At 38.3% G+C, this 13,720-nt stretch overlaps 1 protein-coding gene across 1 annotated transcript in view; it reads right to left on the reverse strand.

Moving 5' to 3' along the window:
* Positions 1–13,299, reverse strand: part of LOC145990490 (alkylglycerone-phosphate synthase-like) — an 80,924-nt gene extending 67,625 nt beyond the window's left edge. The window contains exons 1-4 of the mRNA XM_083126185.1: positions 13,052–13,299; positions 10,265–10,357; positions 2,479–2,633; positions 1,148–1,297 (exon numbers count right to left, since the gene is read on the reverse strand). Coding sequence (XP_082982311.1) covers positions 1,148–1,297; positions 2,479–2,633; positions 10,265–10,357; positions 13,052–13,299 — 646 coding nt within the window. The remainder of the gene's footprint in view (positions 1–1,147; positions 1,298–2,478; positions 2,634–10,264; positions 10,358–13,051) is intronic.
* Positions 13,300–13,720: the final 421 nt, after the last annotated feature.

The following is a 13,720-nucleotide window of genomic DNA, read 5'->3' on the forward strand; positions in this document are numbered from 1 at the left end:
TTCACGTCGGATAGCAATCTTTCTAGTTTGGCATCCTTCACAGCGAATACTGATGTCTTGCAAGAAATTGACTTTGAGTGAGTCTTATTAATCAGTCTGCCATGAATGCCGAAAGGAAACAGTTTTGGGCGATTGTTCTCTTGTTAAATCTAAGTTCATTGTTTTATTGAAGTTTAATGAATAATTGTTTATCACATGTGCCTAAAGTTTAAAAGTGTTATTAATACAAAAGCATGTAATTAGTGGAAGTGAAGTATCATGATAACAAAACTGTCAATAATAATAAAAATGTCGGCATGGTCCAAAATAAAGAATAGGCTAGGGACCCAAATTTCATAAATTCACCCCTGACCATAACTATATATATAAAAAAAACTTTTCCGGAATGTCTGGAGTAGCGACGCGCAGAGGCGAAAGCGTGTAGGCAAGGCCAGACTAGGTGGGGAAGGGTGCGAGATGAAAGCTGTCGTGTTTACTGCAGAACTACTGGACCGCGAATGACCAGACACATGCCCCCTCCCGCGCGCCCCTTCCCTCCGCTCGTTCATTGGACGAGGCACACGAGTTTCTTTCGGACATCGTAGTGATTGGTCGCAGTAATGATTTCATTAACAAACAAAAATAATTCGAACACCACATGTTAGAATCCTTCAATAGCCCCTTCGATCATATCCTTTTCCATTTAAACAAAGATTAAAATTCATCTTAGCACAAAAAGACTAATCCAAACTTGATTTTCTGGGCGCTAAGTGAATTCTCAACCTTCATTCTGTCTTTTTAAAATCGTTAGAACAAATGCTGTAGGACTACGTCACAAGAAACTGCTAACACAGTCACCTTGTATTCAACAGGACCCAGATTCGATTTTCGGCGTGGCACAGTGGATTGGATCCTGCTTTAAACTGTAGGTCCATCCAGTCTCGATTATTTTACCTGGACGCAACGCGAACCTAAAACAAACTTTGTGAAACTTATTTCCCCCCCCCAAAAAAAAACTTGATATAGCATAGTATGGATGCACTTAATGTGTATAAAATGCTACACACACTGTATTTCAGAATTTATATCTACGATATGCTTATTCTGGGCTTATGATTCTGTGCCCCTCCCATAAAATAATTCTGGATCCGCTTATGATTGGTCTTACCTGGCCACAAGACGACGTCTGGAATCCGCTCAAAGTTCCCTGTGCGGAGAGTATAAATGTCCCAGAGCGTGTGACCGTGCGCTCGCAGTACCCTGTCCTCTTCGGCTATAGAGAACGATGTCCCACTTGCTTTTATCTCCTCCATGAAATCTAAATGAGACACAATTACAGTTAGAGTTCATTTTAGTGCAGGTAAAATCTAGGGATGGCCACAAAATTCGAATATCCGGACTTCAAATTATCCGATATTCGTTTCGGATAATCAGGATATCCTAATATCCTGAAAACTGGAATATTCTAATAAGCTGAAAATTCGGATATTCCAATAAGCTGAAAATTCGGATATTCCAATAAGCTGATAATTCGGATATTCCAATAAGCTGAAAATTCGGATATCCAGATAAGTCGGATATCCGGATAGAACAGATCTGATGAAGGATTTGTAGATAATCCGTACAGTGAAATATGAAAATGACGAATAAAAGAATATGTGGATATCCCGTAAAACGGATAAGTGATAAAACTGTTCGGATAATGGACACATTGGGATATCTAGACATTTCGGATAATCCTATCAGGATAATTTGTATATCTGATATCCGGATAATTTGGATATTCTGACAATCCGGACAATTCGGATATTCGGATATGAGAATATCCGATATCCACATATTTTCAATCTGGATAGATAATTATCCGTATTTAGCCATCCCTAGTAAAATTCTCGATACCCTGTCCCAACTATCTCTGGAGTAAGCGAACGAAAACAAGTTTCTGCGCAAGTAGTGACGCTCGACGGCTCCACCCATGAACACGTGAGGGGGGATGGGATTGTGTAGAGGGGAAAGCGACTGCAGTTACCAGCCTTCCCAGCAGAATGTATTGCTTCGCTCTGCCCACTCTATCCGCCCCCCTTCTCTGCCGCTGACCGCTGTACATGGCCTTGTTTTAGAAATAGCAGGGACAGAGTATATGTTACAAGAAAGTATCAGACTAATATTTAAATATCAAATGTAAATATGATTATGCGTTATACATGTTAAAGATTGAATCACAGGAGGCTAGAATTCCTACTAGATTTACCGCTTGAATGTTGGTTTTGAGAAACCCTGCTCTAGGATGTCCGTAGGCTTGCTAATTTGATTCGCGGAATCAGCTGGAAATGTTCCGAAAGTAGTCCAGCTCTATTTTCCTCGTTTTGTTTCCACAGGAAATGAAAATATAATCCAATGTTGCCAATATTAGAGATATCTACGTATTTATTAGAAACCGTTTGTGAAAATTCGTGAATAATTTCACGACTAGCTTCTCGAACAAGAAAAGTTAAATACCTTTCTGAATTATTGGCGGGTGGTAGTTGCTTTGTCTTCTTCCCATCTTCTTCTTCTGTTCCTCTCTTCTCATCTTCCAATCTTCTATTGTGAAATTAAACACGTCTTCTACCCAGTGGGTAAAATGTGGCAGCAACATTCCTCCCAGGGGATATCTAGAAGTAGAATTTTGAATTTAACTTTAGTCCAGATGTTGCCAACCCACGGCAACTGTCTCACATGTAATAACAATAATATAAAGTAATAATAACAATAATAAAGTTTATAATAAACATATTAATAAAAAATAAATTATAATGATATGTTAATAGGTAAATTTATTATTATTATTATTATTATTATTATTATTGCATGAACAAATAAAGAAAGGCATGTATGCGTATTCATTATCCGATTTATGTGTAGTTAAGATCGCTAACATTTGTATAAAAAACAGTTGCCGTACCAAATAAATTAAGTATTGTTATTATTTAATTTTTTACTTGGTTAGTCTTTCGGAGGGGTACGAACCCCCTGGACCCTCCTTAAATACGTCCTTGCGCCGACACTTAGTAAGTCGCACGACCAATAAGACAATTATATTGATTCATATCTATTGCTGCTATTTCAAATATAAAATTACTTTTCTCTTCCTGACTATTTAGTTTCATATATACCGTATACGGACACACAATGACACATATGAAAGTAATTAGTAATTCTTCAATACACAGTGCCTTATTTCGTTCGAGTCGCCAGCGGAGCGATGGTTAGCGCAACGGAAAGTAAGATGCCGTCTGCCGGTAAACAGGATGCAATCAATATTCGTGTAACTGAAGCCGCTAGCTATGTAATGAATGAAGCTTGTGCAGTGTCTCTCAAAAGTTTTAGGACAACGACATTTTAAACTAGGCAACACAATTTACACAAGTCGTTGTTGGGTTGCGTGTAGAGTTAGGCTTAATTTCAGGGTTGCCACATGCACAATAGATATTTGTGAAATACGCGAAAGAAATGAAGAGAAGTATTTTTGTATAAAATTATTAAAAATATCAAATATATCGCAAATGACGAATTTCTTTCTGAAAGAAAACAAACTAGGTTTTCTAGTATTTCATCGCTGATGAGCATAAGGAAAGGATAAGAGGTTAGAGGAAACGAAAGACGACAAAGGAGAGGAGAAAGAGAAAGCGAAAGGAGAAGAGGAAAAGTAGAGGTGAGAAGAAAGAGAGGATAGACGAGGAGAGGAGAAGTAGTGAGAAGAAAGGAAAAATCGAGGAGAGGAGAAGACGAGAAGAGGGGAGTGGAGAGTAGAGTGAAAGACAGTAAAAGGGAAGAATGAAAAGAAGAGGAGAAGAGTGCAGTGGAGTCGGAAATCTAAGACAGGAAAGGAGATAAGAGGAGTGAAGAAGAATGTGATGGAGACAAGATGCGAGAAAAATAGAGAAGGTGATATGAGATAAAAGCAGAGGAGAAGGAGGGGAGAGAAGAATAAGAAGGAGAAGAGAAAATAGAAGAGAATGGAAACGAAAGGAGAGAAGAGGTAGTTGGAGAAAATATCGTCTCGGTGTCAAGAATTGATACATTGATCAAATTATCGACATGAAACAAAACACTCAATAACGTTTTGAAACATATTGGAGAATGTATTAGATCGGTGCCATATGCCTTTTGGCTGAGTTCAGAGCAAGATGAAATCTTTCACGTAAGATCATTGATTTTACCTGCGATTATACCACTAAAAACATGAATGTAATTTTAACATTTATAAAAATTTTCCAATTTTTCTCGACTTCTTGGTTCATTGAAATGAAGATGTAATTTAATATTTCCCCATCGTTAATTCCAAACTGAATCATTCGGTTTCACACAGCGTGGACAATGAACACAATGGGATATGCCTAAACCTTACGAAAATTTTCTGCCACCGGAGGGGTTTGAACCTACGACCATCAGATTGACAATCCTTAACGGTAACCATTACCCTACAAGCTGTCGCTCCTGAAAACAAGTAGAAGGAGCTGACCAACGTGCAATGTAGATGCAACTCTCCTATTCATTTATTTGTTTTTTTATATATTCATTCCAGATGCAGAACAATGTAGCCACTATACACTTCTATTACAAATAATACCGCCATGCCGTTGTTTAATAAAATGAGAATCGAGAAAAAGAGAACACTTCGTATGGAGGATCGATCCTAGGACCGCTAGCAGCCCAATCGAGAATACTAGCCACTACACCATGCTTTTACCTTCCGTTGAAGCATCAATTTTTAAGTATTCTGTCCTTCCAATATTGTAAATGTCGTTGGTTATACATGTAGTTAAACTTTTACTTTAATTTTGACTTGCTTTCTTATAGTATAGCAGCTATCAGACTCCCCGATGGCGCAGAATTTACAATACCGGACCCCTCCCCGATTTTTGTAATATTTCGCACTCTCACTAATTGAGGCCTCCTAATCACGAATTTGAAATTAAAATTTGGGGGTCACGTGTAAAAATTGCAAAATAAGCGAAATTGAGTGGTCCGCGATCAGCACGATTGCTCATTATTTACCGGAAAATTTTGTTTCCAATACTTAAAAAAAAGAAATAGCTATACATTCCTGATTTTTAATTATGCTTGCCTTGCCTAACCTAACCTAATCTAACCACCGTGAATGGTTCGTGGGGCTATTCATCAATGGTGTGTGGGTCTACCCGTGCATGGTTTTACGACCCCAAATTTTAACTATGTTTACCTAACCTAACCTAACCTAATCTTACCGAGATTTGTCAGTGGGACTATCCGTGAAGGCTTTGCGCTAATTGTGGAAACGAACCGATAAAAAAATCTTATTTTCGTAGCACTTTAACGGGAGACGTTCATCATCGAAGACGGCATCGTCGTATTCTGCAATTTTACGATCGATGCACTGTTGCCAAACTTACCTGTAATCAAATCAGTCCACTTTCCACATGTTCTTCTACATCGTGATTGTCACTGTCACTGTCGTCTTCTTCGTCATCCTCGACGCATTTCCATGCTCTCCAAGTATGAAATCAACAGTGTGGCAACGCTGTAGACAGCGTAACTAATTGCGAACGTCAATTGTTCATATCAACAAATATGGCTACCATACTTGTATATGTATGAGAGTCATTGCGAGAATTGAAAAGCTTATTTTACAACTTCTACACGTTAATGAACAATTTCTTCACCTCACCCAAACGTGTTGAACTGAGATAAATCATCGCGACTAATTATTTCGTGAGTATAAGACGTTGCATAGAAATTACAGAAGGGTCCGCTATTGTAAATTCTTTCCGCGTTGCCTTGTAATCAAGCGGTCTCGGGTTCGATTCCCGGTGGAGTCACATAATGGTTCGGATCCCACTTTAAACTGTAGGTCCAGTCCCATTTAGCCTTACTTTGCATAAAGTGGACTTAAAACACTAAATCAATCAATCAATAGTAGCTATCTTCGAGAAATAATTTGATGTGATGATGAAAAACTAGAATATTAGTAGTTGTGAAAATACGAGTTATTTCTTCTAACTTATTATTGTGATTAGAGATTATGAATGGAAATGGAAAATATCTAGAGGCTTGAACATTGCAGAACGATGTTCTTTTCCTGTGATACTGTAACAGACGAAATGCTTGTTTACTGACGCAAGTCTCGTGTCCAGAACAGTCTTATGAAATGTATTTGCTGTTGCGCAAGGTAAGACGAAATAATTACACCGCTTGCAAAAATGTTTGCGAACTGCCAAATGTGAGAAAAGTTATACGTAGACAGGGGGAAAATTTTATTCATGAAATCACATCACATTTGACAGTGTTTGTCAAGAGATACTCGTGGGACATTGTGTTAAGGTGCTGTACTAAATACTTCTAATTTTTCTTCATCGAAGAACAATTTTTAAGGTAGAGCAACAATAGTTCCACTCTTTCTAATTTCTTTTAAATTCTTACACATTCCTTTAATTGGGTTAAAAATAAATAAAAATATTGCTTGCATTTCTGTCATTGACGTAGACCAGGCACGTATCCAGGATTTCTTTGAGAAAGGGGTCAGACCCATAATTATATATATATATATATATATATAAGAGAGAGAGAGATTACAAAATAGTTCAAATTGTCCGAGCGGCATTGAAAATTCATTATAATTCTAAGTTTAGAAAACGACGGGAGAACATTGGTCGAATTTCCTTTCTTGCTCTTTTGAGAGAATATATACTTCTATAATAGCAATCGCGTGAAACGGTGAAAAAATGACTTTGGTTTCAAAGGCAGACAAGCTTGGTAGCGTAGCTTGCTCGCGTTCAAAGTGACTCACGCTATATTCAAGGACGCTTCTTATCGCAAAACACTGTGCGTCGATGCACAACGTCTGCACCCAGCAAGTTACAAGTGATCAGAGTCGAATTTTAAAAAGAATCTGAAGAATGATAGATTTCATCAGAGGCGGCTAGGTGGGCACTAGCTCAACATGCATAAGTTTTTAAGTCATAATTCCTGACATACAAAAAGCTTATTAAATAAGTATTGGAATAGTAACACGTCCTTTATCCTGTAACACGTAAGATACTTATCGGGATTACAGCGTAGTAGTGGCAATAGATCCATGAAAAACAAAATAAAACTGAATGGTTGCTTCATTATAGATAAATATTTAAAAAAATATATTTTTCTTCATTCTCTTGTATTTTCTTATTTTAATAATAATAATAATAATAATAATAACCCATGGCTAGACAATCCTCGAAGGGCCTTGACCTATCTCCCGACTGCCAATCTCCCTCCCACAGTCCTACCTAGAGGTGTGGAGTTCTTCAAACTGGTAATGAGGTGACGTGGGATCAGCACGTCGAACCCCAGCCGTAATAGGAGATTCCCAGACCCGATTACTCTACTCACTCGTAGCTCAGCAATTTCCTCACGATGGTGGGTTGCTACCGGTACTATACCCAGGCCGAGAACCCTAAGACTGAACACAGGCGGACTCGAACCCATGACCCCATGACGTTCCGCAATCGGAGTCAAAAGCACAGCGCCTTAGACAGCACAGTATAAGCTAATCGCGACGATGAGGATGAATAATGAACAGAGAAAGAAATAAAAAAGGTCACGCACAAAGAAGAGGACGGATCTTCAAACCTCTTAGATTACGAGTTAAAGCCCTAAATGTGAGGATTTTAACCTTAGACCTCAATTTCAAAATTATAAACAAAATGCCTATTTATACTAAACTTCTCATCGAGGACAAAAGAGTTTGTAACTGTTAAACTAGCCCTGAATGCAAATTGACATTTTTTCATGTGAGTAAGAATGAAATGTGTGGCACACAGAGATACGTTTTGCGAGAACAATTAATTGTGTCCTGTCCCATCATCTCTGGAGCAAAGCCGCGCATAGCAGAAAAGAAGGGGAGAAGGATGGAAAGGAGGGGTCGACTGGACAGAGCGAAACAGTGCACGCTGCTGGGAAGGCTGGTAACTGCAGTGGCTTTCCTCCCTCCACGCAATCCCGTTCCTCTCACGTGTTCATCGATGTTCAGATACTTGTTTTCGTTCACATGCTCCAGAGATAAGTGGGACAGAGTGTAGTTCGCATACATGTAGCAAGTAAAGAAACTTATCTCAGAATGAAAATTCCACAGAGTTTTAAAACGTTTGCTTCAGCAATGAATGACTGGAAACGGATCACATATACAATTCCCTTGAAAAATCTAGTAGTCTAAAATTAATTTGAAGACTTGAAAGTATCTATTTACTAGATTCCAAGTTGTAAGGAACTATATCGTAAATGTTCATGTAACCGTTATGAAATTACAAATAAATTATTCACAAGCTTAGATATACTAATACGCAGAAAGAAATTCAGAGTTAAATGCATGTGTATAAAGTAATTCTAGAAGTACAGAGCTATATCAGAGTATTGAACTTTTCTTTTGCAGGATAACGTTTATTGAGGCGAGAGAATGATTAAGAATTGTTGCTACAAGGGAAACGAAGGGCGTAGTGTATTCGTTAGAGTTCTTCAAAGCATTGATTGCGGTCTCAGGTTCGATCCTCCATACTAGAAAACATATTTCTCCTTCTATTAAAAAAGAGCATTGTAACATTATTTGTAATAGCAGTGTAAAGTGGCTACATTATTCTGCATCTGGAAAGAATATAAAAAAAAACAACAAATAAATGAATTGACACACGTTCAAAGGGATATTTTCATGTATAACATCATAAATTATGATACTCTAACGATAATTTTGTACTCGTTTAAAGACATTGACAAATATTAATGTAATAACTCTTTATATTTGTGGCAATTCAGGATATACTAATTTTATCCCTTTTCCCACTCGAGATCAATGCAAGGATACCTCCGCAAATATCGAATGAAAAGTTTTCAATATGTGCAATTCTACGTTAAATGTATTCGCCGATTCGTTCTACCTTTGTTTTCTTTGTTACAAACAAGTTTTCTTTGCACATTACATGTAGGAGAGTTGCATCTACATTGCACGTTGGTCTTATTTTCAGGAGCGACAGCTTGCAGGGTAATGGTTACTGTTAAGGATTGTCAATCTGATGGTCGTAGGTTCAAACCCCGCCGGTGGCAGAAAATTTTCGTAAGTTTTAGACATATCCCATTGTGTTCATTGTCCACGCTGTGTGAAACCGAATGATTCAGTTTGGAATTAACGATGGGGAAATATTAAATTACAACATCTTCATTTCAACGAACCGAGAAGTCGAGAAAAATTGGATAATTCTTATAAATGTTAAAATAACATTCATGTTTTTAGTGGTATAATCGCAGGTAAAATCAATGATCTTACGTGAAAGATTTCATCTTGCTTTGAATTCAGCCAAAAGGCATATGGCACCGATCTAATACATTCTCCAATATGTTTCAAAACGTTATTGAGTGTTTTGTTTCATGTCGATAATTTGATCAATGCATCAATTCTTGACGCCGAGACGATATTTTCTCCAACTACCTCTTCTCTCCTTTCGTTTCCATTCTCTTCTATTTTCTCTTCTCCTTCTTATTCTTCTCTCCCCTCCTCCTCTGCTTTTATCTCATATCACCTTCTCTATTTTTCTCGCATCTTGTCTCCATCTCACTCTTCTCCACTCCTCTTATCTCCTTTCCTGTCTTAGATTTCCGACTCCACTGCACTCTTCTCCTCTTCTTTTCATTCTTCCCTTTTACTGTCTTTTACTCTACTCTCCACTCCCCTCTTCTCGTCTCCTTCTCTCCTCTCCTCTCCTCTCCTCTCCGTTTCCTCCTCTCTTCTTTGCTCCATTTTCCTCATTTCTCCTCGATTTTTCCTTTCTTCTCACTACTTCTCCTCTCCTCGTCTATTCTCTCTTTCTTCTCTCCTCTCCTTTTCCTCTTCGCCTTTCGCTTTCTCTTTCTCCTCTCCTTTGTCGTCTTTCGTTTCCTCTAACCTCTTATCCTTTCCTTAGGCTCATCAGCGATGAAATACTAGAAAACCAAGTTTCTTTTCTTTCAGAAAGAAATTCGTCATTTGCGATATATTTGATATTTTTAATAATTTTATACAAAAATACTTCTTTTCATTTCTTTCGCGTATTTCACAAATATCTATTGTGCATGTGGCAACCCTGAAATTGAGCCTAACTCTACACGCACCCCAACAACGCCTTGTGTAAATTGTGTTGCCTAGTTTAAAATGTCGTTGTCCTAAAACGTTTGAGAGACACTGTATAACGGTCGTCAGTTTGGAGTAGCATCAACCAAATAACAGCACGAGTAATGCAGTGACGTACTCAGTTTAACTCACCTGTCTCCCACAAATTGTATGAATCCTTCCTTCTCATTTACTTGGAAGCCGGAATCCTTGTAACCCCAACCATTAAAATTGAGAAGTTCTTGCCTGGAAAGGTAAAAGGAGAAAACTTGAAATGAAAACCGCACATTACTGCAGACTAAAGACTGAATCACACGGAACTGGATTTCCAGTAGGAATGCCCTAGTTGGCGCTTGACTGGCTACCCATTTGCTAGTTTTCGCCTCACACGATACTTGTTACCGTACTTGTCGATAGACTTTTGTTCCCATAAGGCATTGCGCAGAGCAGACAATCTGTAAAGATGGACGAGCAATTTGAAGAATGTTGTAGGAGAATTACTGCTTTGTGCTTTTAATAAAATTAAAAAGAAAATTATGAACTAGAGATTTGCTCGAAAAAAATATAGTAATCTATGCGTACCGAACAAGCTTTTTAATTAACTCGGGTATGCATATTCAATATTCATACATGAGATTCGCAGGATTCATTCACAATTTTTTAAAAAATCAAACATTTAATTTAATACACTTGTAATAATAAGGATTTTCATTTTCGGCTAATTTTATTTGTCACGTACACATCTCATCGCTTTGCGTAAATACCTAAATATTAATGAACGGAAGACGAATGCACTGCACGTCATATCTTTCCTTTTTTTATCGAGAAACTAACGAAAACAGCCAACACTCGTAAACCACAGACAGAAAACTCAACTTTGCAAAATCACAGATTATCTTCACATGCCCACACTTCGCTCTGATTGGCTGTTCCACAGAATTTAGTTAGTTGGCGCTGAACTGGCTACCTGCCCGGATGTGATGGCTGCTTGATTGGTTTGGAGGAATAGGACATGTTCTAATTGCTACTGGCTTTCCTCAACTGGATTCTGTGGATCAGCCAATCAGAACGAAGTTTGGGCATGCGAAGATAATCTGTGAGTTTGACAAGGGAAAGTTTTTTGCCTGTATTTCCCGAGTGTTTGTTTTGGTTCGCTCTGATGAAAGAAAAAGAACAAATATGTTATACGTTCGTGTTCATTAATATTTAGGAATTTATCCAAGTTTCTACACGACAAATGTGAATAGCTGATAACGAAAATCATTATTATGACCAGTGTACAGTTTGACATATTTAGTTGAAGAGGATATTTCTATTGTGAATGAATACTACGAATCTCATGTATGATTAAAAGCTTGTTGAATACACTTTGTTTATCATATTTTCTTTCAAGCCCACACTTTTCTTTTCATTTTTTTAATTTTAATTTTAAATAATAACAGCAATAGCAATTCTCCTGCATCGTTTTTCAAAGGGTTCATCCATCTTTTTAGCTTGTCTGGTCTGTGCAATGCCTTGTGGGAACAAAAGTATACCGACAAGTACGGAAACTAACAGGTGAGCAAGTACTACACAACATGTCCATGTCCAACTGGAAAACCCAGCAGAAGATCTAGCCTCGTGTGAGTCAAGCATGAGACAATATCGGACCCGGGACAAAGCCAGATGGCACTTGAATTTCGGGTTAAGGGGTTGGTAGCTCCTGACGTGTCATCCTTTGCTCTTCCAGTTAAATGTTTCTCCCTGTTGTAAGTCTTCACATCTATAAGCCGGCCTCCGTGGCGGAGTGGTTAGCACACGCGCTCCGAGAGCAGAGGTTCCGAGTTCGAATCCCGACGTGTGCATGGGTGTTTTTTGTGAGTGTGCATTTCTGAGTGTCATCATATCACTGATCCTCACCTTTTCGATTAGCCAAAAGTTGCAGAAGTGCGAAGTAAAACCAATCAGTTCAAATCTATAATAAACTGCATATTGATGCTTATGCTCTATCTTATCATCTTCTGAATTTTTAAACACCTACGCCATGTGATATTCATTAACACAAACTTCAGCACGGTTTATAAATACGTAAATTTATGAATTTCCTATGTGCATTGTTTAATATTAACTAAATAGTTCATTTTGATTCTATTCAGTAGTCAATACTTATTAAAAAATCTGCATATTTTCTGTTATCCTAGGTTTTAACAGGATTAATTGATTGAATTAACTTATATTACGACGTTTGTCAGGCACGTTTGGCGATGGAAATGAATCGTGATGCGATGAGATGCATGAAGGGACAATAACAAACTCATGTTTTTTTGTTTTTTTTTGAGTTGGTGTTTTAAGTCCACTTTATGCACAGTAAGGCTAATCGGGACTGGACCTACAGTTTAAAGTGGGATCCGAACCACTTGTGCCTCCACCGGGTATCGAACCCGGGACCCCTCGATTACAAAACAAACTCATGTGAATGACACAACACAATTTCAACAGACGGAGACGAGTATCCTGTTTGCAGACGCTAGAACCTTGTTAGTCTGCAAGATAAAGTCCAAGGAGTATGTTGAAAATAGTTTGACACTTGGATAACTTCACAAAGGGTCACTGGCGTACGCAGGGAGAGCTGATGGGACTACAGCCCTTCCTGAAATTTTGACAAAATCACAATTTTCAAATGAAAACAGTAAAGAAGTGTAAATGCAAATCTCCGATTACCATTCTTGTCTCTGAGTAAAATTTTAATAGAGTGAAATGCTGCAAAACACGAAATATTTTATCCACCCAGTAGAAAGAAGCTATGTATTGTCCACCTTTACAATTCCAGCTAACCACTCCGAAAAATTCGTGTGTACTGCAGGTTTTTCCAGGACTTCAGGATAAAACATAATGTACAACAATTTCACACTTACCTTATTTGAGAGATCGCTAGTTATAGCAAAAAAAAGCTAAACATACCTTTTCTTCGGGATTGCACTTTCAAGTTTGCTATTAGTCACAAGCTCAATTGTGGACTTATCCTGCTTCCTGCAATCTTCTGTGAACTTGAAATCGGATTGATCTTTAGAACCACTTTCGCTGTTCGCTTGTTCTTTGCTGTTACATTCTGAAAGTGTAGAAGATGTAGAAACCTGACGGGATATGTCAGTCTTGGACTCCGCATTGTGCCTGGATGTTACGTTCAACCTATTTGGATCCCCGAACATGTCGGGCAAAATGGTCGCGCAGACGTGTCGCTAGCTTATAAGAGCCTGACAGTCAAGGCCGGTTTCTCCTTAGCAAGAGAAAATAAGTTCTGGGTACACGTCTTGATCCACAATACCAAATGTTACGTAACTAAGTGTAGAACTTGCTTGTTCGGAACAGGCCCGCTTATTACCGTGTAATGAAACATGCAAACAATTTAACAACTTTCCATTGGCCGACCTCCGTGGCAGAGTGGGTTATCATACAGCGTCACGACGCCAGGGGTCCCCGGTTCGATCCCGGCATGTGTTCTTTGTGAGTGTCTCGTCAAAAATTTCATCTTATCATCACTCATCTTAGACGTGAGCAAGGAAGGGCAGATTTTTTCTAGGGAGAGGGCCAGCAAGGTATTTTCTCCATGGGGATAAGCGAGTATATTTA

Source organism: Lepisma saccharinum, chromosome 7, assembly GCF_977018435.1.
Source record: "Lepisma saccharinum chromosome 7, izLepSacc3.1, whole genome shotgun sequence".
Taxonomy (NCBI): domain Eukaryota; kingdom Metazoa; phylum Arthropoda; class Insecta; order Zygentoma; family Lepismatidae; genus Lepisma; species Lepisma saccharinum.